General features: G+C 44.8%; 1 protein-coding gene across 1 annotated transcript; it reads left to right on the top strand.

Moving 5' to 3' along the window:
- Nucleotides 1-487: 487 nt before the first annotated feature.
- Nucleotides 488-24,763, top strand: LOC141134726 (uncharacterized). The gene is made up of 5 exons (XM_073624163.1): nucleotides 488-690; nucleotides 11,848-11,986; nucleotides 16,462-16,601; nucleotides 17,886-17,938; nucleotides 23,542-24,763. The coding sequence occupies exons 1-5, from the start codon at nucleotides 488-490 to the stop codon at nucleotides 24,519-24,521; spliced, it is 1,515 nt and encodes a 504-aa protein (XP_073480264.1). The 3' UTR covers nucleotides 24,522-24,763.
- Nucleotides 24,764-24,989: the final 226 nt, after the last annotated feature.

Below are 24,989 nucleotides of genomic sequence, written 5' to 3'. Positions count from 1 at the left end.
TATTATTCATTTCGTATTTGATTTTTCTTCTTCTTCCATTTATTCACGTATTACTCAGAGTAGCGTGAGGGACATCCATACACTTTTTGTTGTGTATTTATTCCAGATCTGTGCAGTAATCCAGTGTGAGATTTCCTGTGATAAAGACCGGTCACTGCTGCTCTCTCTCCTTGTGCAGGGTGACTGGTCTTGTCTCCGCCCCCTCCTGTAGTTTTCTGCAGGCCGCCTGTAGTGGGTGGAGCTGCTGAACCCCTCCCACAGCTCTGCTCTCTGCACAGATTATGTACAGCACAGGGTAGAAATCACTGCTATTTTTATATGGTAATATCTGGGTTTGCAAAGGCATTTGCTGCACTGAAGTGGTTGTATAACCTTTGTAGCTTTAAAGGAAAATACTTGTGCCCAGAGCTCAGCTTTGAAAACTTTACAGCTTCTTATTTGTATATTCGTTTGATTTTCTTATTTTCTCAACAGCAAACCCCCTATCATGGCGTCTGGCAGGTTACGGGTGGCGGTGATCGGCGCTGGAGGGGCGGGACTCTGTAGCGCCCGTCACATCCTCTCCCGACCTGAGACTTTCGAACCTCCCGTGGTGTTTGAGATGACGGGACAAGTGGGGGGGACCTGGGTGTACACGGGAGAGGTGGAGAGCGGGGCACACATTCACTCCAGCATGTACAGAGACCTGAAGTAAGATCCCATGGAGGCCAGTATGTTCTGTAGGCTGCGCTTTTATTACTCTATTATGTTATATGAAATGATACAGTCATCAGGTATCGCTCATTTACACTTGCATCAACTTTAACACACGTGAAAGTGCCTACCGCTTCAACATATTTTTTTTGATGCTTCTGTGATGCTTTTTGAAGCTTCATTTAAAAGCTTGGCAAATGCCTTGTGTGTGCTGATTTTCTAATTGTTTTAAAGAGGCCCAGTAGAACCTCAGCTCAGTAGTAATCCCCACTCAGCAGATCCCCAGCTCATTAGTACCTCCCACTCAGCAGATCCCCAGCTCATTAGTACCCCCAACTCAGCAGATCCCCAGCTCATTAGTACCCCCCACTCAGCAGATCCCCAGCTCATTAGTACCCCCAACTCAGCAGATCCCCAGCTCATTAGTACCCCCCACTCAGCAGATCCCCAGCTCATTAGTGCCCCCACTCAGCAGATGCCCAGCTCATAAGTACCCCCACTTAACATATCCCCAGCTCATTGGTACCCCCACTCAGCAGATCCCCAGCTCATTAGTACCCCCACTCAGGAGATCCCCAGCTCATTAGTACCCCCCACTCAGCAGATCGCCAGCTCATTAGTACCCCCCACTCAGCAGATCCCCAACTCATAAGTACCCCCACTTAACAGATCCCCAGCTCATTGGTACCCCCACTCAGCAGATCCCCAGCTCATTTGTACCCCCACTTAACAGATCCCCAGCTCATTGGTACCCCCACTCAGCAGATCCCCAGCTCATTTGTACCCTTGTTCAGCAGATCCCCAGCTCATTAGTACCCCCACTCAGCAGATCTCCAGCTCATAAGTACCTCCACTTAACAGATCCCCAGCTCATAAGTACCCCCACTCAGCAGATCCCCAGCTCATTTGTACCCTTGTTCAGCAGATCCCCAGCTCATTAGTACCCTTGTTTAGCAGATCCCCAGCTCATTAGTACCCCCACTCAGCAGATCCCTAGCTCATAAGTACCCCACTCAGCAGATCCCCCAGCTCATTAGTACCCACATTCAGCAGTTCCCCAGCTCATTAGTACCCTTTTTCAGCAGATCCCCAGCTCATAAGTATCCTTGTTCAGCAGATCCTGCAGCTCATAAGTATCCTTGTTCAGCAGATCCCCAGCTCATTAGTACCCCCACTCAGCAGCTCCCCAGCTCATTAATACCCCCATTCAGCAGATCCCCAGCTCATTAGTACCCTTGTTCAGCAGATCTGCAGCTCATAAGTACACCCCACTCAGCATATCCCCAGCTCATTTGTACCCTTGTTCAGCAGATCCCAGCTCATAAGTACCCAGCAGATCCCCAGCTCATAAGTACCCTTGTTCAGCAGATACCGCAGCTCATAAGTATCCTAGTTCAGCAGATCCCCAGCTCATAAGTACCCTTGTTCAGCAGATCTCCAGCTCATAAGTACCCCCACTCAGCAGATCCCTAGCTCATAAGTACCAACATTCAGCAGTTCCCCAGCTCATTAGTACCCTTGTTCAGCAGATCCCCAAGGTCATAAAAGTACCCTTGCTCAGCAGATCCCCAGCTCATAAGTAGCCTTATTCAGCAGATCCTGTAGCTCATAAGTATCCTTGTTCAGCAGATCCCCAGCCCATAAGTACCCTTATTCAGCAGATCCTGCAGCTCATAAGTATCCTTGTTCAGCAGATCCCCAGCTCATTAGTACCCCCACTCAGCAGATCCCCAGCTCATTAGTACCCTTGTTCAGCAGATCTGCAGCTCATAAGTACCCCCCCACTCAGCATATTCCCAGCTCATTTGTACCCTTGTTCAGCAGATCCCAGCTTCTAAGTACCCAGCAGATCCCCAGCTCATTAGTACCCCTGTTCAGCAGATCCCCAGCTTATTGGTAAGCTTGTTCAGTAGATTTCCAGCTTATAAATAACCTTGTTCAGCAGATCCCTTGCTCAGTTGTACCCCCAGCTTTGCTGATCCCCTGCTTAGTAGTAGCAGTAACCCCCAGCTCTGCTGATCCCCTGCTTAGTAGTACCCCCAACTTAGCTGACCCGTGCTCAGATTTCCAGCTTACTAATAACCTCGTTCAACAGATCCCCTGCTCAGTAGTACCCCCAGCTCTGCTGATGCCCCACTCAGTAGTAACCCCCAGCACTGTCAATCCTCCACTTAGTATCAACCCCCAGGACTGCTGATTCCCCCTCTCAGTTGCAACTCCCAGCTTTGTTGATCGTCTGGTTTGCTGATCCTCCTCTCTCTGGTTCCCGGTTACCCGATGCTATATTGCTCCCACGCTGCTCACCACATGTGACATCTGCTAGTTTCTCCTGCTCCGGTTCCCAAGCTCTGCTGATCCTTCACTGCTTAACCACTTGCCGACTGCCTCACGCTGATATACATCAGCAGAATGGCACGAGCAGGCAGAATCACGTACCTGTAGGTGATCTGCCTCCCGCCGGCGGGGGGTCCGATCGGACCCCCCCGGTGCCTGTGGCGGTCGGCATTTGTCCCCCGGCGATCGGAGGTGAGGGGGAGGCCATCCATTCGTGGCCCCCCCCTCGCGATCGCTCCCAGCCAATCGGATCATTCCCCTGCCTCTGTATAGTACACAGAGGCAGAGGAAATGATGTCATCTCTCCTCGGCTCGGTATTTTCCGTTCCGGCACAACACAACACTACACATCACAGTAGAACATGCCAGGCACACAATACACCCCCCTTTACCCCCCGATCACCCCCCAATCACCCCCCCCCGCTGTCACACTGACACCAAGCAGTTTTTGTTTTTTTTCTGATTACTGCATGGTGTTAGTTTGTGACAGTTAGTGTGGTAGGGCAGTTAGTGTTAGCCCCCTTTAGGTCTAGGGTACCCCCCTAACCCCCCCTAATAAAGTTTTAACCCCTTGATCACCCCCCCGTCGCCAGTGTCGCTAAGCGATCATTTTTCTGATCGCTGTATTAGTGTCACTGGTGACCCTAGTTAGGGAGGTAAATATTTAGGTTCGCCGTCAGCATTTTATAGCGTCAGGAACCCCCATATACTACCTAATAAATGTTTTAACCCCTTGATTGCCCCCTAGTTAACCCTTTCACCACTGATCACCGTATAACCGTTACGGGTGACGCTGGTTAGTTCGTTTATAGTGTCAGGGCACCCGCCCTTTATTACCTAATAAAGGTTTAGCCCCCTGATCGCCCGGTGGTGATATACGTCGCCCCAGGCAGCGTCAGATTAGCGCCAGTACCGCTAACACCCACGCACGCACCGTACAACTCCCTTAGTGGTATAGTATCTGAACGGATCAATATCTGATCCGATCAGATCTATACTAGCGTCCCCAGCAGTTTACAGTTGCCAAAAACGCAGTGTTAGCGGGATCAGCCCAGATACCTGCTAGCACCTGCGTTTTGCCTCTCCGCCTGGCCCGGCCAACCCAAGTGCAGTATCGATCGATCACTGTCACTTACAAAACACTAAACACATAACTGCAGCGTTCGCAGAGTCAGGCCTGAACCCTACGATCGCTAACAGTTTTTTGGTAGCATTTTGGTGAACTGGCAAGCACCAGCCCCAGGCAGCGTCAGGTTAGCGCCAGTACCGCTAACACCCACGCACGCACCGTACACCTCCCTTAGTGGTATAGTATCTGAACGGATCAATATCTGATCCGATCAGATCTATACTAGTGTCCCCACCAGTTTAGGGTTCCCAAAAACGCAGTGTTAGCGGGATCAGCCCAGATACCTGCTAGCACCTGCGTTTTGCCCCTTCGCCCGGCCCAGCCCACCCAAGTGCAGTATCGATCGATCACTGTCACTTACAAAACACTAAACACATAACTGCAGCGTTTGCAGAGTCGGGTCTGATCCCTGCGATCGCTAACAGTTTTTTTGGTAGCGTTTTGGTGAACTGGCAAGTACCAGTGGCCTAGTACACCCCGGTCGTAGTCAAACCAGCACTGCAGTAACACTTGGTGACGTAGCGAGTCCCAACAGTGCAGTTCAAGCTGGTGAGGTGGCAAGCACAAGTAGTGTCCCGCTGCCACCAAGAAGAAGACAAACTCAGGCCCGTCGTGCCCATAGTGCCCTTCCTGCTGCATTCGCCAATCCTAATTGGGAACCCACCACTTCTGCAGCGCCCGTTCTTCCCCCATTCACATCCCCAACCAAATGCAGTCGGCTGCATGAGAGGCATTTTCTTTATGTCCTCCCGAGTACCCCTACCCAACGAACCCCCCCAAAAAAGATGTGTCTGCAGCAAGCGCGGATATAGGCGTGACACCCGCTATTATTGTCCCTCCTGTCCGGACAATCCTGGTCTTTGCATTCGTGAATGTTTTGAACGCTACCATACACTAGTTGAGTATTAGCGTAGGGTACAGCATTGCATAGACTAGACACACTTTCACAGGGTCCCCCAAGATGCCATCGCATTTTGAGAGACCCGAACCTGGAACCGGTTACAGTTATAAAAGTTAGTTACAAAAAAAAGTGTAAAAAAAATATATATATATATATATATATATATATATATATAAAATAAAAAAAAATAGTTGTTGTTTTATTGTTCTCTCTCTCTCTATTCTCTCTCTATTGTTCTGCTCTTTTTTACTGTATTCTATTCTGCAATGTTTTATTGTTATTATGTTTTATCATGTTTGCTTTTCGGGTATGCACTTTTTTATACTTTACCATTTACTGTGTTTTATTGTTTACCATTTTTTTGTCTTCAGGTACGCCATTCACGACTTTGAGTGGTTATACCAGAATGATGCCTGCAGGTTTAGGTATCATCTTGGTATCATTCTTTTCAGCCAGTGGTCGGCTTTCATGTAAAAGCAATCCTAGTGGCTAATTAGCCTCTAGACTGCTTTTACAAGCAGTGGGAGGGAATACCCCCCCACCCCCACCGTCTTCCATGTTTTTCTCTGGCTCTCCTGTCTCAACAGGGAACCTGAGAATGCAGCCGGTGATTTAGCCAGCTGACCATAGAGCTGATCAGAGACCAGAGTGGGTCCAAACATCTCTATGGCCTAAGAAACCGGAAGCTACGAGCATTTCATGACTTAGATTTCACCGGATGAAAACAGCGCCGTTGGGAAATTGGGAAAGCATTTTATCACACCGATCTTGGTGTGGTCAGATGCTTTGAGGGCAGAGGAGAGATCTAGGGTCTAATAGACCCCAATTTTTTCAAAAAAGAGTACCTGTCACTACCTATTGCTATCATAGGGGATATTTACATTCCCTGAGATAACAATAAAAATGATTTAAAAAAAAAAATGAAAGGAACAGTTTAAAAATAAGATAAAAAAGCAAAAAAATTATAAAGAAAAAAAATAAATGAATAAAAAAGCACCCCTGTCCCCCCCTGCTCTCGCGCTAAGGCGAACGCAAGCGTCAGTCTGGCGTCAAATGTAAACAGCAATTGCACCATGCATGTGAGGTATCTCAGCGAAGGTCAGATTGAGGGCAGTCATTTTTGCAGTAGACCTCCTCTGTAAATCTAAAGTGGTAACCTGTAAAGACTTTTAAAGGCTTTTAAAAATGTATTTATTTTGTTGCCACTGCACGTTTGTGCGCAATTTTAAAGCATGTCATGTTTGGTATCTATGTACTCGGCCTAAGATCATCTTTTTTATTTCATCAAACATTTGGGCAATATAGTGTGTTTTAGTGCATTAAAATTTAAAAAAGTGTGTTTTTCCCCAGAAAATGCGTTTGAAAAATCGCTGCGCAAATACTGTGTGAAAAAAAAACGAATCACCCACCATTTTAATCTGTAGGGCATTTGCTTTCAAAAAATATATAATGTTTGGGGGTTCAAAGTAATTTTCTTGCAAAAAAAAAAATGTATTCATGTAAACAAAAAGTGTCAGAAAGGGCTTTGTCTTCAAGTGGTTAGAAGAGTGGGTGATGTGTGACATAAGCTTCTAAATGTTGTGCATAAAATACCAGGACAGTTCAAAACCCCCCCAAATGACCCCATTTTGGAAAGTAGACACCCCAAGCTATTTGCTGAGAGGCATGTCGAGTCCATGGAATATTTTATATTGTGACACAAGTTGTGGGAAAGAGACCAATTTTTTTTTTTTTTTTTTTGCACAAAGTTGTCACTAAATGATATATTGCTCAAACATGGCATGGGGATATGTGAAATTACACCCCAAAATAAATTCTGTTGCTTCTCCTGAGTACGGGGATACCACATGTGTGGAACTTTTTGGGAGCCTAGCCACGTACGGGACCCCGAAAACCAATCACTGCCTTCAGGCTTTTTCTAAGAGCGTAAATTTTTGATTTCACTCTTCACTGCTTATCACAGTTTCGGAGGCCATGGAATGCCCAGGTGGCTCAACCCCCCCAAATGACCCCATTTTGGAAAGTAGACACCCCAAGCTATTTGCTGAGAGGTATAGTGAGTATTTTGCAGACCTCACTTTTTGTCACAAAGTTTTGAAAATTGAAAAAAGAAAAAAAAAAATTTTTTTCTTGTCTTTCTTCATTTTCAAAAACAAATGAGAGCTGCAAAATACTCACCATGCCTCTCAGCAAATAGCTTGGGGTGCCTACTTTCCAAAATGGGGTCATTTTGGGGGGGGGGGGGTTTGTACCATCTGGGCATTTTATGGCCTTCAAAACTGTGATAGGTAGTGAGGAGTGAAATCAAAAATTTACGCCCTTAGAAATCCTGAAGGCGGTGCTTGGTTTTCGGGGCCCCGTACGCGGCTAGGCTCCCAAAAAGTCCCACACATGTGGTATCCCCGTACTCAGGAGAAGCAGCTGAATGTATTTTGGGGTGCAATTCCACATATGCCCATGGCCTGTGTGAGCAATATATCATTTAGTGACAACTTTTTGTATTTTTTTTTTTTTTTTTGTCATTATTCAATCACTTGGGACAAAAAAAAATAATATTCAATGGGCTCAACATGCCTCTCAGCAATTTCCTTGGGGTGTCTATTTTCCAAAATGGGGTCATTTGGGGGGGTTTTGTACTGCCCTGCCATTTTAGCACCTCAAGAAATGACATAGGCAGTCATAAACTAAAAGCTGTGTAAATTCCAGAAAATGTACCCTAGCTTGTAGACGCTATAACTTTTGCGCAAACCAATAAATATACGCTTATTGACATTTTTTTTACCAAAGACATGTGGCCGAATACATTTGGCCTAAATGTATGACTAAAATTTAGTTTATTGGATTTTTTTATAACAAAAATAGAAAATATCATTTTTTTTCAAAATTTTCCGTCTTTTTCCGTTTATAGCGCAAAAAATAAAAACCGCAGAGGTGAACAAATACCATCAAAAGGACCCAGATTTCGTTTGGGTACAGCATTGCATGACCGCGCAATTAGCAGTTAAAGTGACGCAGTGCCGAATTGTAAAAAGTGCTCTGGTCAGGAAGGGGGTAAATCCTTCCGGGGCTGAAGTGGTTAATCCTCACTCTCCAGTCCTGTTCAGCTTCTGCTATAGCATTCTCATGTTGCACACCATGTGTGCCCTCTGCTAGTTGCTCCACTTCACTTGCTGCTCCATGCTGCACACCAGATGTGACGTGTGAACCAGACACTCCCAGAAAATATACACATGAACCAGAAGAGACTGCTTGTGACGTCTTTCCAGTTCACTTGTTAGTTTCCCAGTGCATCCTGGGATATCTCATATCTGTAATACCTCTAAAACAAAGCAAAGCTAATGTTGAATAAAAGCTCCTCAAAAGCTGCAGGTGCTGTTAGTGAGCATTGTCATGGACTTCTATGGAGGCTTTAGAGATGCTTTGAAGCACCAAAAAAGCGATATGGGGTATAATTTTTGGAGCAAAACATACTCAATGTTTAAACAGGACTGTAAGGTAACAATTTTATTTAGTGACAGGAACTTTGATTGGCATTCAGAGTACTTTAACCACTTCCCGCCCGCCGTATGCAGATTGACGTCCGGGAAGTGGTTCTGTTATCCTGACTGGGTGTCATATGGTGTCCAGCAGGATAACATGCCGGGGGCATGCGGCGATCGCGAGTGACACGATCAGTCTGATCAGTCTGACGCGCCGCATCTCCGATCGTGATAAGGAGCCTTTGTCAGAGGCTTCTTACCACGTGATCAGCTGTGACCAATCACAGCTGATCATCGTGTGAACCAGGAAGTGCTGGTAAAAAGCATTTCTCGGTTCGCACTCACGGGGAGAGCTGATCGGCGGCTCACCCTGTCGGGGGGGGGGGTCTGTGCTGATAATCAGCACATTTATTATCAGCACAGCCCCCACAGTTGTGCAAATCACCTGTAAATCAGTGCCCAGCAGTGTCCCAACAATAAAGTGTGCCAGTGCCCATCACAGTGCCAATCAGAGCCCACCACAGTGCCAATCAGTGGCTACCACAGTGTCAATCAATGCCCAGCAGTAACACCTGTCAGTGCCACCTGTCAGTGCCAATCAGTACCACCTATCAGTCCCAATCAGTGCCGCCTGTCAGTGCCCATCAGTGCCACCTGTCAGTGCCCATCAGTGCCACCTATTAATGCCCATCGGTGCCGCCTATCAGTGCCCATCAGTGCTGCATATCAGTGCCGTCTATTGGTTCCCATCAGTGCTGCATATCAGTGCCGCCTATCAGTGTCCATCAATTCTACATATCAGTGCCTCCTCATCAGTGCCCATCAGTGCCAACTCATCAGTGCCCATCAGTGCCGCCTCATCAGTGCCCGTCAGTGAAGGGGAAAACAAAATTTTATGACAAAAACTAAGAAAAACTTTTTTTTTTATTAAAAAATTTTGGTCTTTTTTAGTTTGTTTAGCAAAAAATAAAAAACCCAGAGGTGATCAAATACCACCAAAAGAAAGCTCTATTTGTGGGAAGAAAATGATAAAAATTTAGTTTGGGTACAGTGTTGTGTGACCGCGCAATTGTCATTTAAAGTGTGACAGCGCTAAAAGCTGAAAATTGGCCTGGGCAGGAATGACCGAAAGTGCCTGGTATTGAAGTGGTTAAAAAAGCCTGTCCAATGCCACATTTTGAAGCAAGTGTAAATGAGACCTAAGAATTTTTTACCCTGGCCAAGGAGTTAAAATCATAAAACCGTGTGTAGAACTTCCAAAGATTTGGATCACGTAATAAAATGTTTTTCCCTCCAGAAGGACAGAGTCATCTTTACACTTTATTCTGGCATCATCCGGGGTCACCATTTGCTTCCTGGACTGAGATGGCAGCTCAGAGATGGCAATCATGAAAATCTTGGCACCTGTGCACTTCTTGGCTGTGTTCACAAATGTCTTACACAGATCAGCCAAGTTCAAAAAAGGGTGGGCTCGGGACGCTTAATTAGAGAGCGCCAGTCGAAAAGAAACTGCTTGTCTTGTTGGAGGGCCCACAATGCTCTGCAGATCCTGTGGGGTGGAAGCGCCCTGTAAAAATAATGATTTTATTTATGCCGTTAAAAAAGCCGTTCGCAAAAACACTTAAAGCAGAGTTCCACCCAAAAGTGGAAGCTTAGCTTGTTTTGCACCCTCCCCCCCCCCCCACCTCTACTGCCACATTTGCCATTTTTCTGGGGGAGGAGAGCGGATACCTGTCAAAACCAGGTATCCGCTCCCACGTCCATGTAAGATCGCATCGTTGTGTGGTAATCTTCAAAACATCCGCCCCCTCCTCCTGCCCCCGCTGCCTTCTGGGACACACAGAGGTCCCAGAAGACATCAGGACTATTCAGCAAGAGCAGTGCGACTCGCTCCTGCGCAATAGGAAACAGGTTGTGAAGCCGTAATGCCCTGTACACACGACCGATTTTCCCATCGGAATAAACTCTGAAGGTTTTTCCGACGGAGTTCCGACGGAATTCCGCTGAAATTGTCTTGCATACACACGATCACACCAAAGTCCGACCGTCCAGAATGCGGTGACGTACAACACGTACGACGGGTCTAGAAAACAGAAGTTCAATAGCCAGTAGCCAATAGCTTCCGTCTCGTACTTGCTTCAGAGCATGCGTCGTTTTTGGTACGTCGGAACAGCATACAGACGAGCGGTTTTCCCGATAGGAATTGGTTCCGTCGGAAATATTTAGAACATGTTCTCTTTCTAGGTCCGTCAGAATTTTCAACGTAATAAGTCCAATGGGGCATACACACGATCGGAATATACGATGAAAAGCTCCCGTCGGACTTTTTCTGTTGGACATTCCGCTCGTGTGTACGGGGCATAAGGCTTCACTTTCTGTTTCCCTTAGTAAGAATGCCGGCACCTGCACCCAAAGCCGATGGACGGGACAGCTTCGGGTGCCGACATTGCGGGCTCCCTGGACAGGTAAGTGTTCTTATATTAAAAGTCAGCAGCTACAGTATTTGTAGCTGCTGACTTTTATTTATTTTTTTCACCCAGGATGGAACTCCGCTTTAAAGTGACCCCAAACCATTACAAACTTTAAAGTGGTTGAAAACCCACTTTCAAAAAAAAAAAAAAACCTGCAAGACAAAGGCATAATGAGCTAGTATGCATAGCATACTAGCTCATTATGTAATACTCACCTGAGATCGAAGCCCTCGCTGCAGTGCCCGTACATAAACCGGTCGGCGACATCACTCCAGGGGTTACTTCCAGGTATCGTGGCTCCGGCGCTGTGATTGTCCGGAGCCGCGATGACGTCACTCCCGCGTGTGCCGCCAGTAACGGCACACTTACTGAAGCAAACGGCATGTAGGTGCTATTGCTTCAGTTTGCTTCAGTGCGCATGTGCCGGTGACGTCGGCACATGCAAATACAGGGGATATCTCCTAAACCGTGCATGTTTAGGAAATATCCGGGGTAGTTACGGGGTAGTAATTATAGGCTTACCTGTAACAAAAAGTGGTCTGTAAGGCTTTACAACCTCTTTAACATGAGTTTATATCAACCTCTATTTGGCACCTAAAAAAATATGTTCCTGATATCTTTAGAAGTATATGGATCCAGTTTGTCTACATACATTGCTAAACATTATTACAGAAGCCTTGCAATGTATGTAGACAACCTGGATATATTTCTACCTTCATTGAGGAACCCAGAGCTACATGAGAGAGCCCCTAAAATCCAGCACATTGCCCACCAGTGAATAATAGAATGTCATTTTCATGATAGATCTTTCATCTCTATTATCAATGTTTTCACTTACAGTACCAACCTACCTAAAGAGATCATGGAGTTCCCTGATTTTGCCTTTGACCCGTCCCTGCCATCCTTCATCCACCACTCCGAAGTCTTGAAATATCTGGAGGACTATACGGACAGGTTCTCCATCCGACCGCACATCAAGGTGAGAAGGGGGGATGCCTATGAGAAATATTTCCATGAATATATTGGACAGGCATTTAACACACACTGTATACTTTAACATTTTCATCCCCTTATAAATATGGGGCAGTATTCAGGCACAGTATCTCACAAAAGTGAGTACACCCCTCAGATTTTTGTAAATAATTTATTCTATCTTTTAATGCAACAAAACTGAAGAAATGAAACATTGCTACAATGTAAAGTAGTGAGTGTACAGCTTGTATAACAGTGTACATTTGCTGCCCCCTCAAAATAACTCAACATACAGGCATTAATGTTTAAACTGCTGGCAACAAAAGTGAGTACATCCCTAAGTGAAAATGTCCAAATTGGGCCCAATTAGTCATTTCACTCCACAGTGTCATGTAACTCGTTAGTGTTACATGGTCTCAGGTGTGAATGGGGAGCAGGTATGTTAAATTTTTCTCACTCTCTCATACTGGTCACTGGAAGGTCATCATGGCACCTCATGGCAAAGAACTGTCTGAGGATCTGAAAAAAAGAATTGTTTCTCTACAGATGGCCTAGGCTATAAGAAGATTGCCAAGACCCTGAAACTGAGCTGCAGCATGGTGGCCAAGACCATACAGCGGTTTAACAGGACAGGTTCCGCTCAGAACAGGCCTCTCCATGGTGGACCAAAGAAGCTGAGTGCACGTCCTCAGCATCATATTCAGAGGTTGTCTTTGGGAAATAGACGTATGAGTGCTGCCAGCATTGCTGCAGAGGTTGAAGGGGTGGGGGGGTCAGCCTGTCAGTGCTCAGACCATACGCTGCACACTGCATCAAATTTGTCTGCATGGCTGTCATCCCAGAAGGAAGCCTCTTCTAAAGATGATGCACAAGAAAGCCTGCAAACAGTTTGCTGAAGACAAGCAGACTAAGGACATGGATTACTGGAACCATGTCCTGTGGTCTGATGAGACCAAGATAAACTTATTTGGTTCAGATGGTGTCAAGTGTGTGTGGCAGCAACCAGGTGAGGAGTACAAAGTACAAGTCTGTTTTGCCTACAGTCAAGCATGGTGGTGGGAGTGTCATGGTCTGGGGCTGCATGAGTGCTGCTGGCACTGGGGAGCTACAGTTCATTGATGGAACCATGAATGCCAACATGTACTGTGACATACTGAAGCAGAGCATGATCCCCTCCCTTCGGAGACTGGGCCACAGGGCAGTATTCCAACATAACGACCCCAAACACACCTCCAAGATGACCACTGCCTTTCTAAAGAAGCTGAAGGTAAAGGTGATGGACTGGCCAAGGTATGTCTCCAGACCTAAACCCTATTGAGCATCTGTGGGTTATCCTCAAACGGAAGGTGGAGGAGCGCAAGGTCTCTAACATCCACCAGCTCTGTGATGTCATCATGGAGGAGTAGAAGAGGACTCCAGTGACAACCTGTGAAGCTCTGGTGAACTCCATGCCCAAGAAGGTTAAGGCAGTGCTGGAAAATAATGTTGGCCACACAAAATATTGACACTTTGGGCCTAATTTGGACATTTTCATTTAGGGGTGTACTCACTTTTGTTACCAGCGGTTTAGACATTAAAGGGTTTGTAAACCCTCGTGTTTGTTATTTAGGAAAAAAAAAACATATTATACTTGCCTCCACTGTGCAGTTCACTTTGCACAGAGTGGCCCCGAACCTCCTCTTCTGGGGTCCCACGGCAGCACTGGTGGCTCCACCCCGCATAGAGTGTCCACGTTGGAGAAGCGCCCGCGGGTGCGCTCCCGAGTCCCGCATCTGTGTTCATTCACACAGAATGCAGGACCCGGCCCCGCCTCCCCAGCGCTGTGTCATTGGATTTGATTGACAGCAGCGGGAGCCAATGGCTGCGCTGCTATCAATCTATCCAATCTGGACACGAGACACCAGCTACAGATTGCTCCAGAGCTTAGTAAATGAGCAAAATCTCTGTTGACTTCCATCATCCAATCATGTGCAAGCAAAATGCTATGTTTTTTTTTTTTTTACATTTTCCTTGCATGTGATTGGACATTCTTTGCAAAGTGAAGCCTTATCTTATTTACTAAGCTGTGTTTTTTTTTTTTTACATTTTCCTTGCATGTGATTGGACATTCTTTGCAAAGTGAAGCCTTATCTTATTTACTAAGCTTTGGAGCAACTGCACTTGCAGAGTGCACAATCTATTTGCCTTTAGGAAATCAACCCCTATATGTCCTCAGTGTGTATCTATAGTAAATATGGGGCAGTGTTCAGGTATCTCCTCATTACATGCATCTATAGTAAATATGGAGTGGTAGAAAGAAATAATAAAAGAGGTGTTTGGCGCTACCTAAAGATAATGCGATTAAGACGTATTTGAGGGTATATATGTGTGGCCTTACAGTGGCATACAAACTCTTAATGCACAAACGTAGAAATATGTGAGCTCAAAAACAATAAAGGCATATAAACTCAAACAATGCATATATAGCCCCCTGGGCAATAGCATGCTGCACGTTCTCTGGTTATTTCCTATTCCTTATGTGACCTTATTATGAAGAAAGAACCTCATGAAATTGAGTTGCATTCATAAAGGTATCAGCTGTATATCCAAATATCAATAGAAATTACAAAAACTTAAAAAATACTGTGAAAGATATATAAGACCGCAGTATTGCGGACACACTGTATTACTGTGACTCTGTTTATGTGACATGTGCAAATAAAGTCCATATATAAACGTGTAAATAATAGTCCATATATTATGCATATAATCTTGTTCAAATGATGTGACATAAAAACTAAATGGTGACTTGGGTGCTCTCAATATCTTCTGGTGACTCTGTGCTCCCCTCCAGGGTCCCCACTCACCAGATCCACTCGCCCCCACAGGGGCAATGCGCATATAGATGCAATCAATACGATTACTCCCCCATAGTTGTTACGATATCCAGGGTAGATTTCCGCCTTCAAATAGAGTGTGGTATATTCTGTGGTTGGTTCCAGTGAGATCGGGTCCAGTGTCAGGATGTGGGGGTCAGGTCAGGCGGCTGCCTAGAGTGCCAGGGTAGGGGGGTGGAAAAATCCTGATCCAATAGCTGTCTGTCTCTCCAGCAGGAAAACTTCCACCCTGCGCCCCATAGAAGATGAAGATTGTCTGCGGGGAATGGGATGCAGAGCTGGGGAAGGGATCCCGGGGATGGATGGACAGAGTGAGCGGAGCGGAGAGAAAGTCCAGAGAGGAGGAGACTTTGGGAACCAATGAGAGAACTCAGGGGAGGGGCTCAGCATCGGATCAGTAGCACCACTGACACATAGGCAGCATGTGTGACTTCCTGTTTAGGTGATTATCAGTAAGATTTTTGCATTTTCAATCACTTTATGTCCTGATGACAGTGACTATCAAGACAGATTGGGATTAAGAATCTCCCTACCTGGGGCACAAACAGCAACAGAACCCTTACAGCAATTTTAATCTTTCCACTCACTATCAAAAACCATAAAAAATGTGAAAGGGATATACTGTATTTATTGGCGTATAACACGCACATTTTCACCCTGAAAATCGGGTGCAAATAGTGTGTGCGTGTTCTACGCCAATATGTCAATTTTAGCTGCCTCGGAGGGGACATGGAGGGGGGCGGGACGAGCGCCATCAGATTACATACAGTGAGAATCTCCTGTTTACTTGGCAGCCTCTGTAAAAGGAAGTCCCGTCTCCTGGGCCGTCATTGGACCACTGTTCTGTCTATCATAAGAGATTCTCACTGTATTTAATCTGTGGGCACTCGCCCCGCCCCCCTTCCTGTCCCCTCTAGGTTGAAGATGGGCATAGATCAGGCTGCACTGATGGCAATGCTGAGGCTGCTGCACTGATGGCAATGGTGAGGCTGCATTGATGGCAATGGTGAGGCTGCTGCACTGATGGCAATGGTGAGGCTGCTGCACCGATGGCAATGGTGAGGCTGCATTGATGGCAATGGTGAGGCTGCTGCACTGATGGCAATGGTGAGGCTGCTGCAATGATGGTAAAGGTGAGGCTGCATTGATGGCACTTGTGAGGCTGCAGATGGGTACTGATATTTTGCTTCAAAGTTCCTTATTTAAAATTAAATTTTTTTTCCCTGAAACTTCCCTCTTAAAATGAATGTGCGTGTTATATGCCGACAAATACGGTAATTTATTTGGTATATTGTTACAACTAGGAATTGCATAAGGCTCCCCCAAGAATAAAATAAAATAACAATGACACAGGTTATGGGGGTTATGGATCCTGTTTTTTTTTTCTGTGAACTATAAAAACCCACCAGATGTTGAATTGTAAAACGCTATGTGTCAAAACCAACTAAAGCTTTTTTTTTATGTACACCCAAAAAGAAAAGACCTACCTAGGGGGTCACCATTGCTCCTGTACAGATGGAATGATTGAGTGTATCTACTTAATATATTATATTTTTGATTTTCGGTCTGGGTACTCTTCAAGCCTCTGTCCTTTTGTGCTTTGCAGTTTAATACAAAGGTGGTGTCGGTCATTCCTGTACTAGGGGAAGGGAAGAACTCAGAGATTTCCTGGGATGCGACCTTCCAAACTCTGGACAATGGTGATCCTGTGACAGAACGGTTTGATGCCATCATGGTCTGTGTAGGGTAAGAAACAGAGGTCCTCTAGATGCCCCAACCTGTATGTATGGATTCCTCCTCCCTCTCCTCCCTTCATTTAGGTTTCAAAAACTTAAGGCGGGCCATAGATGGTTAGAATTTTGGCCGGTTCAGCAGGAACCAAATGAACTTCAAACCTTGTGTGGGCGGGATGAACATACCAATTTGATTGATCAATCAACTTGTGTACAACCAGCCTGCCAGATTCACTTGTGATTATTGCTATCGACTTCTATAAATGCTAGCAATAATCACGGTCTGCTCCTAGCAGGCACAGCTTCCCCTGCCCTCCCCCGCTGGGAGCAGACAATTGCTCGGCAGGAGGGATTCCCCTGTCAGCATTGTCTGTGTTGATGGGGGAATCATGCAAATTTGCACTGTCTATGGCCTGCAGAGCCTTTCCACTCTTGTCACTGACTAATCATCCAACCTCTATATCACTCAGTGCCTTCATTTGTGTACAGGGAGTATACATTCAAATACTTAAAGAGGAATTTTACTCTCTACCCCGCCCCCCCCCCCCCCCCCACACACACACACACTTTTCTATAGTCCCCCTTACCTGTTATCCAGATTTGTCCTGGATTCACATACTCACCTGTCCAATGAATCTTGCTGAACTCTACTGCTTAGGTGCAACAGCTCAGTTCCTACACGCCCATCTTCTTCTGTGACCTCATCAGGAGCCTGATTGCCTTTTCTGGGTTCAGGAAGCTGGCCCCTGATGATATGCATAAGCTCCCCCTGGCCGTTGTGTGTTTCAGCTCCTGCAACCTCCTGGGATATGTGACGCTGATATCTCAGGAGGCTTCAAAGAAGAGAAGACATCATTCTTGCATAGGTGGCTGGAGAGCGGGGTGGACAAAAAGAAAAAAAGATATCTAGTGCTCCTGGACAGCGTTCAACCATCCAAAAGTAGTTGACCTATCAGTCTCCGCACACTGGCGTCATCACTGCAAACTCCTCTTTTGGATCCTAAGAGGACCCCACCGCTGGACAGCCAATAGGAAGCGTCCATTTCAAGCAGGTGGTGAGATGGACACCCAAAGAAAGATCTTATCTCCTGTGAAAAGTATAGAGAAGACTTGGGACTTGGACATCATGTGACCATGGCTTTGGGAGCAAAAAGGGCATTTCTCTCTCTTTTTTTTTTATAATGCCAGTTAAAAGGGGGGGTGCCTGGAGATCAGCTTTAATTACTGCCTACACTATCCCCCCAAAAAAATGCATTACTCAATAAACCTGACATCTCCTTTTTTTTTAATTCTTTAGACACTACTCCCATCCATTTGTGCCAGACATTGAAGGGTTGGAGCAGTTTCAAGGTGAGAATATCAAATTCAAATCAGGTTCTAGGACAGTGATAGTTGGTGAAATAAAGCAGTTTATTCGGGTAAAGATGGAGTACAAGGTAGTTAGAAATCAGAAATTCAATCACGTTTTTATTGCTGTCTGCTCATTGGGGAGATTTTCCCTCACTTTTCTCACTTCCTGCTCCTGTGACCCCCCCGTTCTTCCCCCCCTCCCCGTTCCCCTTTATACAAAAAAAAAAGACAGGGGTGGAGAGCATGGGGCCTTTAAGACGTATGGGCGTAAGTGAAATTTTGACATTGCTTCCGCCCTCCTATGGTATGGAGACGGGTGGGGGCCATTTTCCCCTCACTAATATCCATACCCAGCAAGGGGACAGACACGATCGCCTCTGCCGCTGTTGACGGCTCCTCTACTGCTACCGATAAAAGTGATCTCACGGTGAATCCGCCACAGAGGCCACTTTTATCTTGTAGCTGACTGCCGGCCGAACACGGGGATGCCAGGGTTATGGCAGCTAGCTGCTGCCATAACAACGATATCCGTCCCCAAAGTAGGGACGTACATCGGCGTGCGGCGGTCGGCAAGTGGTTAAGTGAATATTATTGATTATCTCATTACAATGGCATCTGAAAGTCAGTAGGATATATTATGCAGCAAGTGAACATATTGTCCTTGAAGTTGAAAGCAGAAAAAATGTAAATCGCAGTTTGTTCTGTATGAGGCTGCGTAGACTGGTCAGTTGGGTTTTGGTACCATGAAGAGGTTTGAAAAGAATCTGCACAAATTGGAGTATAGCCTCATGTAATGAAAGGTGAAGGGTCTTAAATACGTACCATCATCCAAATTAATATGAAGAAACAAAATGGATTGGGGACAGGGGGCAGTGGCTGATGTTGACCCCGTAACATTCCCAACCCTAAAAATAGCTGGACTATCTTAGTACTGAGAGACAACAATACAAAAATTATATAAAAGAAGTTTTATTACAAAACAGAAAATACATAGTATACTTATTAAAATTGAAAACAGAAGCTCGGGATTGTCCCAAGAGATATCTGTTGTTATAACATATAGAATGGTCTGGGTCTCGACTAGTTTCGTGGGATTACCGCTTCTTCAGGAGGACCAATCTATGAAAGTCCAGCTATTTTTAGGGTGGGAATCGTACTAACAGTTAAAGATATGTGGCGCTAGTCTAAATATGCCGCTCATCATAAATCTCCAAAGAATTCTCAATGTTTCCTTAATACACAATAGACAATAATATCTTCTCCCATTAGGGGGCAGCTGAATCAACCACAGTGTTAAATACTAAAAGACATCCCTAATAAATCATCAAATTAAATCATCCAATACTGATGTGTCCCTCACTCAAACCAAATAAAAAATGTGACCATAAACTACTTATAAAACACAGTGGTAATGATGAAAATTAAACAACGGTTCCTAAAACTGTGTCATAAAACGTGCATAATTTCTTCAACATAATAAGTATACATGCAAAAATAAAAAATAAATATTGCTGATGGGTAAATAATATCAAAGCAGCATGCAATAATGAATGTGAAAGTGCAGTTCAATATCACATAAAATAAACAAAAAGTGATCAAGTGCATAAAAGTGGCATAGGTGCAGAGCCGTGCATATATATAAAATTACGACTCTAAAGTGCACTCCAAAATATATATGTAACACCTCTTCCACCTGAACATACTTCTCATACAAAAAACTGTGGCATAAACTGTGATCAAGTCCAAAAAATGTATTGCTTCATGCAATGTGGTTTGAAATGTCCATACAGATGGTTAATATTAACATGCCAATAACGTGACTTGGTGCTGGATTCATTCACTTGAAGAAACTGGTGCAGCACACAGGTGTTTCCCCCAGCCTCTCACCTTAATCAGCGGCCCCAATGGGCCAAGTCAGGCAGATAGTTAATATTTAACTGTAAGGGATGATGATCCAGCAGCCGTCCCCTTCTTCCAAGGATGTACGTGGGTCAGACACTCACTAACTAGTCACCAGCGCTCACACCGACCCCAAAATGATAATGAAGAAGGAGATGCTTCCATAGTGAAGTAATTCAAATCCAAGTTTATTGTAAAAAAATAGTAACTTACATGTAAAAACGAAACTGTCAGCAGCAGTAACAGCAGAAACAGTACAAGCTTCCGGGTACGGCCGTCCCCTGGAAGCGTCGGCACCTGGCTCCTCCTACCCTGACGCGTTGCGTCACACCACGTGACTTTATCAAATCCCTTTGATAAAGTCACGTGGTGTGACGCAACGCGTCAGGGTAGGAGGAGCCAGGTGCCGACGCTTCCAGGGGACGGCCGTACCCGGAAGCTTGTACTGTTTCTGCTGTTACTGCTGCTGACAGTTTCGTTTTTACATGTAAGTTACTATTTTTTTACAATAAACTTGGATTTGAATTACTTCACTATGGAAGCATCTCCTTCTTCATTATCATTTTGGGGTCGGTGTGAGCGCTGGTGACTAGTTAGTGAGTGTCTGACCCACGTACATCCTTGGAAGAAGGGGACGGCTGCTGGATCATCATCCCTTACAGTTAAATATTAACTATCTCCCTGACTTGGCCCATTGGGGCCGCTGATTAAGGTGAGAGGCTGGGGGAAACACCTGTGTGCTGCACCAGTTTCTTCAAGTGAATGAATCCAGCACCAAGTCACGTTATTGGCATGTTAATATTAACCATCTGTATGGACATTTCAAACCACATTGCATGAAGCAATACATTTTTTGGACTTGATCACAGTTTATGCCACAGTTTTTTGTATGAGAAGTATGTTCAGGTGGAAGAGGTGTTACATATATATTTTGGAGTGCACTTTAGAGTCGTAATTTTATATATATGCACGGCTCTGCACCTATGCCACTTTTATGCACTTGATCACTTTTTGTTTATTTTATGTGATATTGAACTGCACTTTCACATTCATTATTGCATGCTGCTTTGATATTATTTACCCATCAGCAATATTTATTTTTTATTTTTGTATGTATACTTATTATGTTGAAGAAATTATGCACGTTTTATGACACAGTTTTAGGAACCGTTGTTTAATTTTCATCATTACCACTGTGTTTTATAAGTATTTTATGGTCACATTTTTTATTTGGTTTGAGTGAGGGACACATCAGTATTGGATGATTTAATTTGATGATTTATTAGGGATGTCTTTTAGTATTTAACACTGTGGTTGATTCAGCTGCCCCCTAATGGGAGAAGATATTATTGTCTATTGTGTATTAAGGAAACATTGAGAATTCTTTGGAGATTTATGATGAGCGGCATATTTAGACTAGCGCCACATATCTTAACTGTTAGTACGCTACTCATTTGGGTGGGTGAGGCCACCTCTTATGTTGGCAGCTTCTCTAACCTTTTGTGCCCTTGATTTTTAAGAACGCGGTTGTGCGCATTAGTTTTCTATTATTTCAATTTAGGGTGGGAATGTTACGGGGTCAACATCAGCCACTGCCCCCTGTCCCCACTCCATTTTGTTTCTTCGTTTGAAAAGAATCCCTTGAACCTATCCTGTAGGGGTGCCAGGCAGTGTTGCCAACTGTCAGTATTTTTAGTAGCAGCCAGTAACAGGAAAAGGTTACCAGTAAAAAATATGGCTGTGACGCTCGGCTTGGAAAGGCAATTCTCAGTTCAGGTCCAGAACCGTCCGAGACCATCCGAGTGCCTGCTACAGTGTGTTTAATGCACCGTCTACGTCACACCCGCCCCCTGCCCCCTGCCGGTGCTGCCCAGTGTGTCATGTGATATCATGGTGCAAGGGAGCTGAGCAGAGCAGCCAAATCCTTGCTTGCGGGTCTGTGGGACGGGAGCAAGTCAAGCCAGGAGCAGGACTGTCAGTGCTATTTGGACTTGATTGGACTGAAGAGACCAGCTGGCATGGAGCTAGGCTGTCACTGTGTCTCAGGAGGGGACGTGTTGTGTCGGTGAGGTGTCCTCATCTGTGGTGCTACACACTGCTATCAGTGTCATTGTAAGAGTCAATTTCATGTGTGTGCAGCTCATTCTAATTTCTCTGTGACATCAATCAACAGGGGGCTTCAGCACAAACAGTGCTTAACCACTTGCCTACCAGACACTTATACCTCCTTCCTGCCCAGGCCAATTCTCAGCTTTAATGCTGTCACACTTTGAATGTCAATTGCGCAGTCATGCAACACTGTACCCAAATGGAATTTTTTTTTTTTTTCACACAAATAGAGCTTTCTTTTGGTGGTATTTAATCACCACTGGGTTTTTTATTTCTTGCTAAAAAAAACAAAAAAAGGCCAAAAATGTTAGAAAAAAAATGGTTTCCTAGTTTCTGTTAGAAAATTTTGTAAATAAGTAATTTTTTTTCCTTCGCGGATGTGCGCAGATGGGGCTGCACTGATGGGCGCTGATGAGGCGGCACTGAAGGGCACTGATGAGGTGGCACTGATGGACACTGAAAGGCAGCACAGACTGGCATAACTGTTGGGCACAGGTTGGCATCACTGACGATTAGTGCCCTGATTATTTGTACAGTTCTCCTCTGTGAGGAAATGCAGCTGATCAGCTCTCCTCTCACTCTGTCAGTGGGAGGTGGGGAGAGCTGATAACCAGCATTTCCGTGTCTACATGTGATCAGCTGCGATTGGACACAGCTGATCACATGGCTAAAGAGCCTCCTCATCAGCTCTTTACCAAGAACGGGGTTGCGTCGTGTCCCTGTGGGCACACAAGTACGGTCAGACTGGGGAGAGATTATATGACGTCATCCCAGAACAAGAGAGCACCCCGCCTGCCGTCATTTCCAGGGGTCTCCAAACTATGGCCCTCCAGTTGTTCAGAAACTACAATTTCCATCATGCCTAGTCATGTCTGTGAACGTCAGAGTTTTACAAGGCCTCATGGGACGTGTAGTTTAGCAATAGCTGAAAGGCCATAGTTTGGAGATCCCTGGTCTATATGGCGGGTTGGAGGTGGTTAGATAAAGCAGCATATTCTATAGGTACAGTAAAATGTTTATTTAAGTCTGAGATGGCAGGGTCTACTACCAGAACAGTCCACTTTTTGTGAACTTTTTCCATCGGATAGAGCTCAGCATGATTCTTGGAGGGGGGTAAGAATATTTTTCAGGATGAAACCAATCATCATAAATTGCCTATTTTATCTGTTCAGATGCGGAGAGCGGTGTTGAGTGGTTTGAATGTTTATAGGCCTTTGGTAGGGTAAATATTTGCACAGTTACCTTGCGCCTGGTTTGCTATCAGTGAGGGTATTCACAGAGCAGGGCGTAGAAATGGGGTAGGCTTGTCCATAAAACTATGATTAAGACCTGTGAGGCTGAAGGCGTTCGAAGAATGGTTGGTTTTATTGTTGAGGATTTATGTTGTGCCGAACACCTTTACTATTACATGGTATCTTTGAGCACCACGGGGTTGTATTTCCATATCGTATCCAGCCTGTGTCCTGTGCTGTACAATTAAGATAGATAATTATAAGAAAATTGTATATCAGACTAGCAATAATTAATGCAATATCTTTTTTTTTTTTAATTTTACTTGTAACCAATCAATAATTTTGTTCCCACACTTTTTCCAGGTCAGGTGTTGCACAGCCATTATTACAGCTATCCAGAGGTCTTCTCTTTCCATTCAGTTGTCGTACAGGGTGCAGGACCATCTGGATTTGATATATCCTTAGAGCTGTCTCCACATGCTAAGCATGTCTATCTGAGCCACCGGAGTTCTCCATTACAGTGGATCCCACCAGCAAACCTCTCATTTGTGCCTCCAGTTGTGCGGGCTACTGCAAATAGTCTGATTTGTGAAGACGGGACAGAAATAATGGCTGACACTTTGATTTTCTGTACTGGTTATAAATATACCTACCCATTCTTGTTGACTAGCAGTTACACAATGGACAACCAGAAGATAGACCGGAGAGATAAGATGAAGAGAAAAAATGTAGATAAACTTATGGAATTGAAATCAGGGAAAGGGTTTAAAAAAAATGAGGAAAACTCTCAGGTAAATGAAACGCTTACTGTGAAATCAGTCCTTCCTAGAGTGGACTTGTTGGAGGATGAAGACATTGTAGGAACTAATGCGGAACAGGGTCATTACCCTCCACTCTACAAGCATCTCTTTCATGCTCGCTACCCTACTCTGGGCTTTATCGGAGCTGTTAAATTTGTGCTTCCTTTCCCATTGTTTCATTTCCAGGTACAGTTTTTTCTGTTTGTACTGGAGGGTAAATTCCAGCTACCTCCTCCAGAGAAAATGCTTTCAGAATCCCGTGAAGAAGTCTTAAAAACCCAGAATTCTGGGATACCCTTAAAGTATCTTCACCGCCTTGGAAAAAGCTTTTTGGAGTACATGCAATGGCTTGCAGATGCAGCAGGTTTTGAGCCATTGGCCCCTGTGCTCGGCAAAATACTTCAGGCCAGTTGGAACTTTCGGAATATAGAACCTACATTATACCGAAGACTTAACTTCCAGCTCTTGAACAGAGAGGCGTATGAGATGAAGGGGGAGGTTCCACTTCCTTTTATGAATGCTTTTATGAAGCCATTGCCTTAGATTGTAAGGTCCTTGAGGGCAGGCACTGATGAATGTAAGTACACTTTACATAGAAACATTATTATTATACAGGATTTATATTGTGCCAACAGTTGGCTCAGCGCTTTACAAAATGAAGGCAGACATTACAGTTACAATACAATTTGGTACAAGAGGAATCAGAGGGCCCTGCTCGTTAGAGCTTACAATCTAAGAGGGAGGGTCAGGTGATACAAAAGGTAATAACTGTGGGGGATGAGCATAAAAAACATAAAAAAGCAAAGGCAGAAAGAAGACCAAGTCCATTGAGTCTGCCCGTTTTTTTTTTTTTTTTTCTATTTCTTGTGTGGTGTTTTTTTTTTTAATTTTATTTTTTTGTCAGTTTTGTCTGTGTGTGTGTGTTTGTTTTTTTTTCATTAACTTTTTTTGTCTGAGCATAGATCTGTGTTTGTCACAAGCGTGTCTGAAACTGCTTACTTTTGACTGGCT

The sequence above is a fragment of the Aquarana catesbeiana genome, linkage group LG03 (genome assembly GCF_042186555.1).
Source record: "Aquarana catesbeiana isolate 2022-GZ linkage group LG03, ASM4218655v1, whole genome shotgun sequence".
NCBI lineage: Eukaryota > Metazoa > Chordata > Amphibia > Anura > Ranidae > Aquarana > Aquarana catesbeiana.
This window is presented reverse-complemented; position numbering and strand designations above follow the sequence as displayed.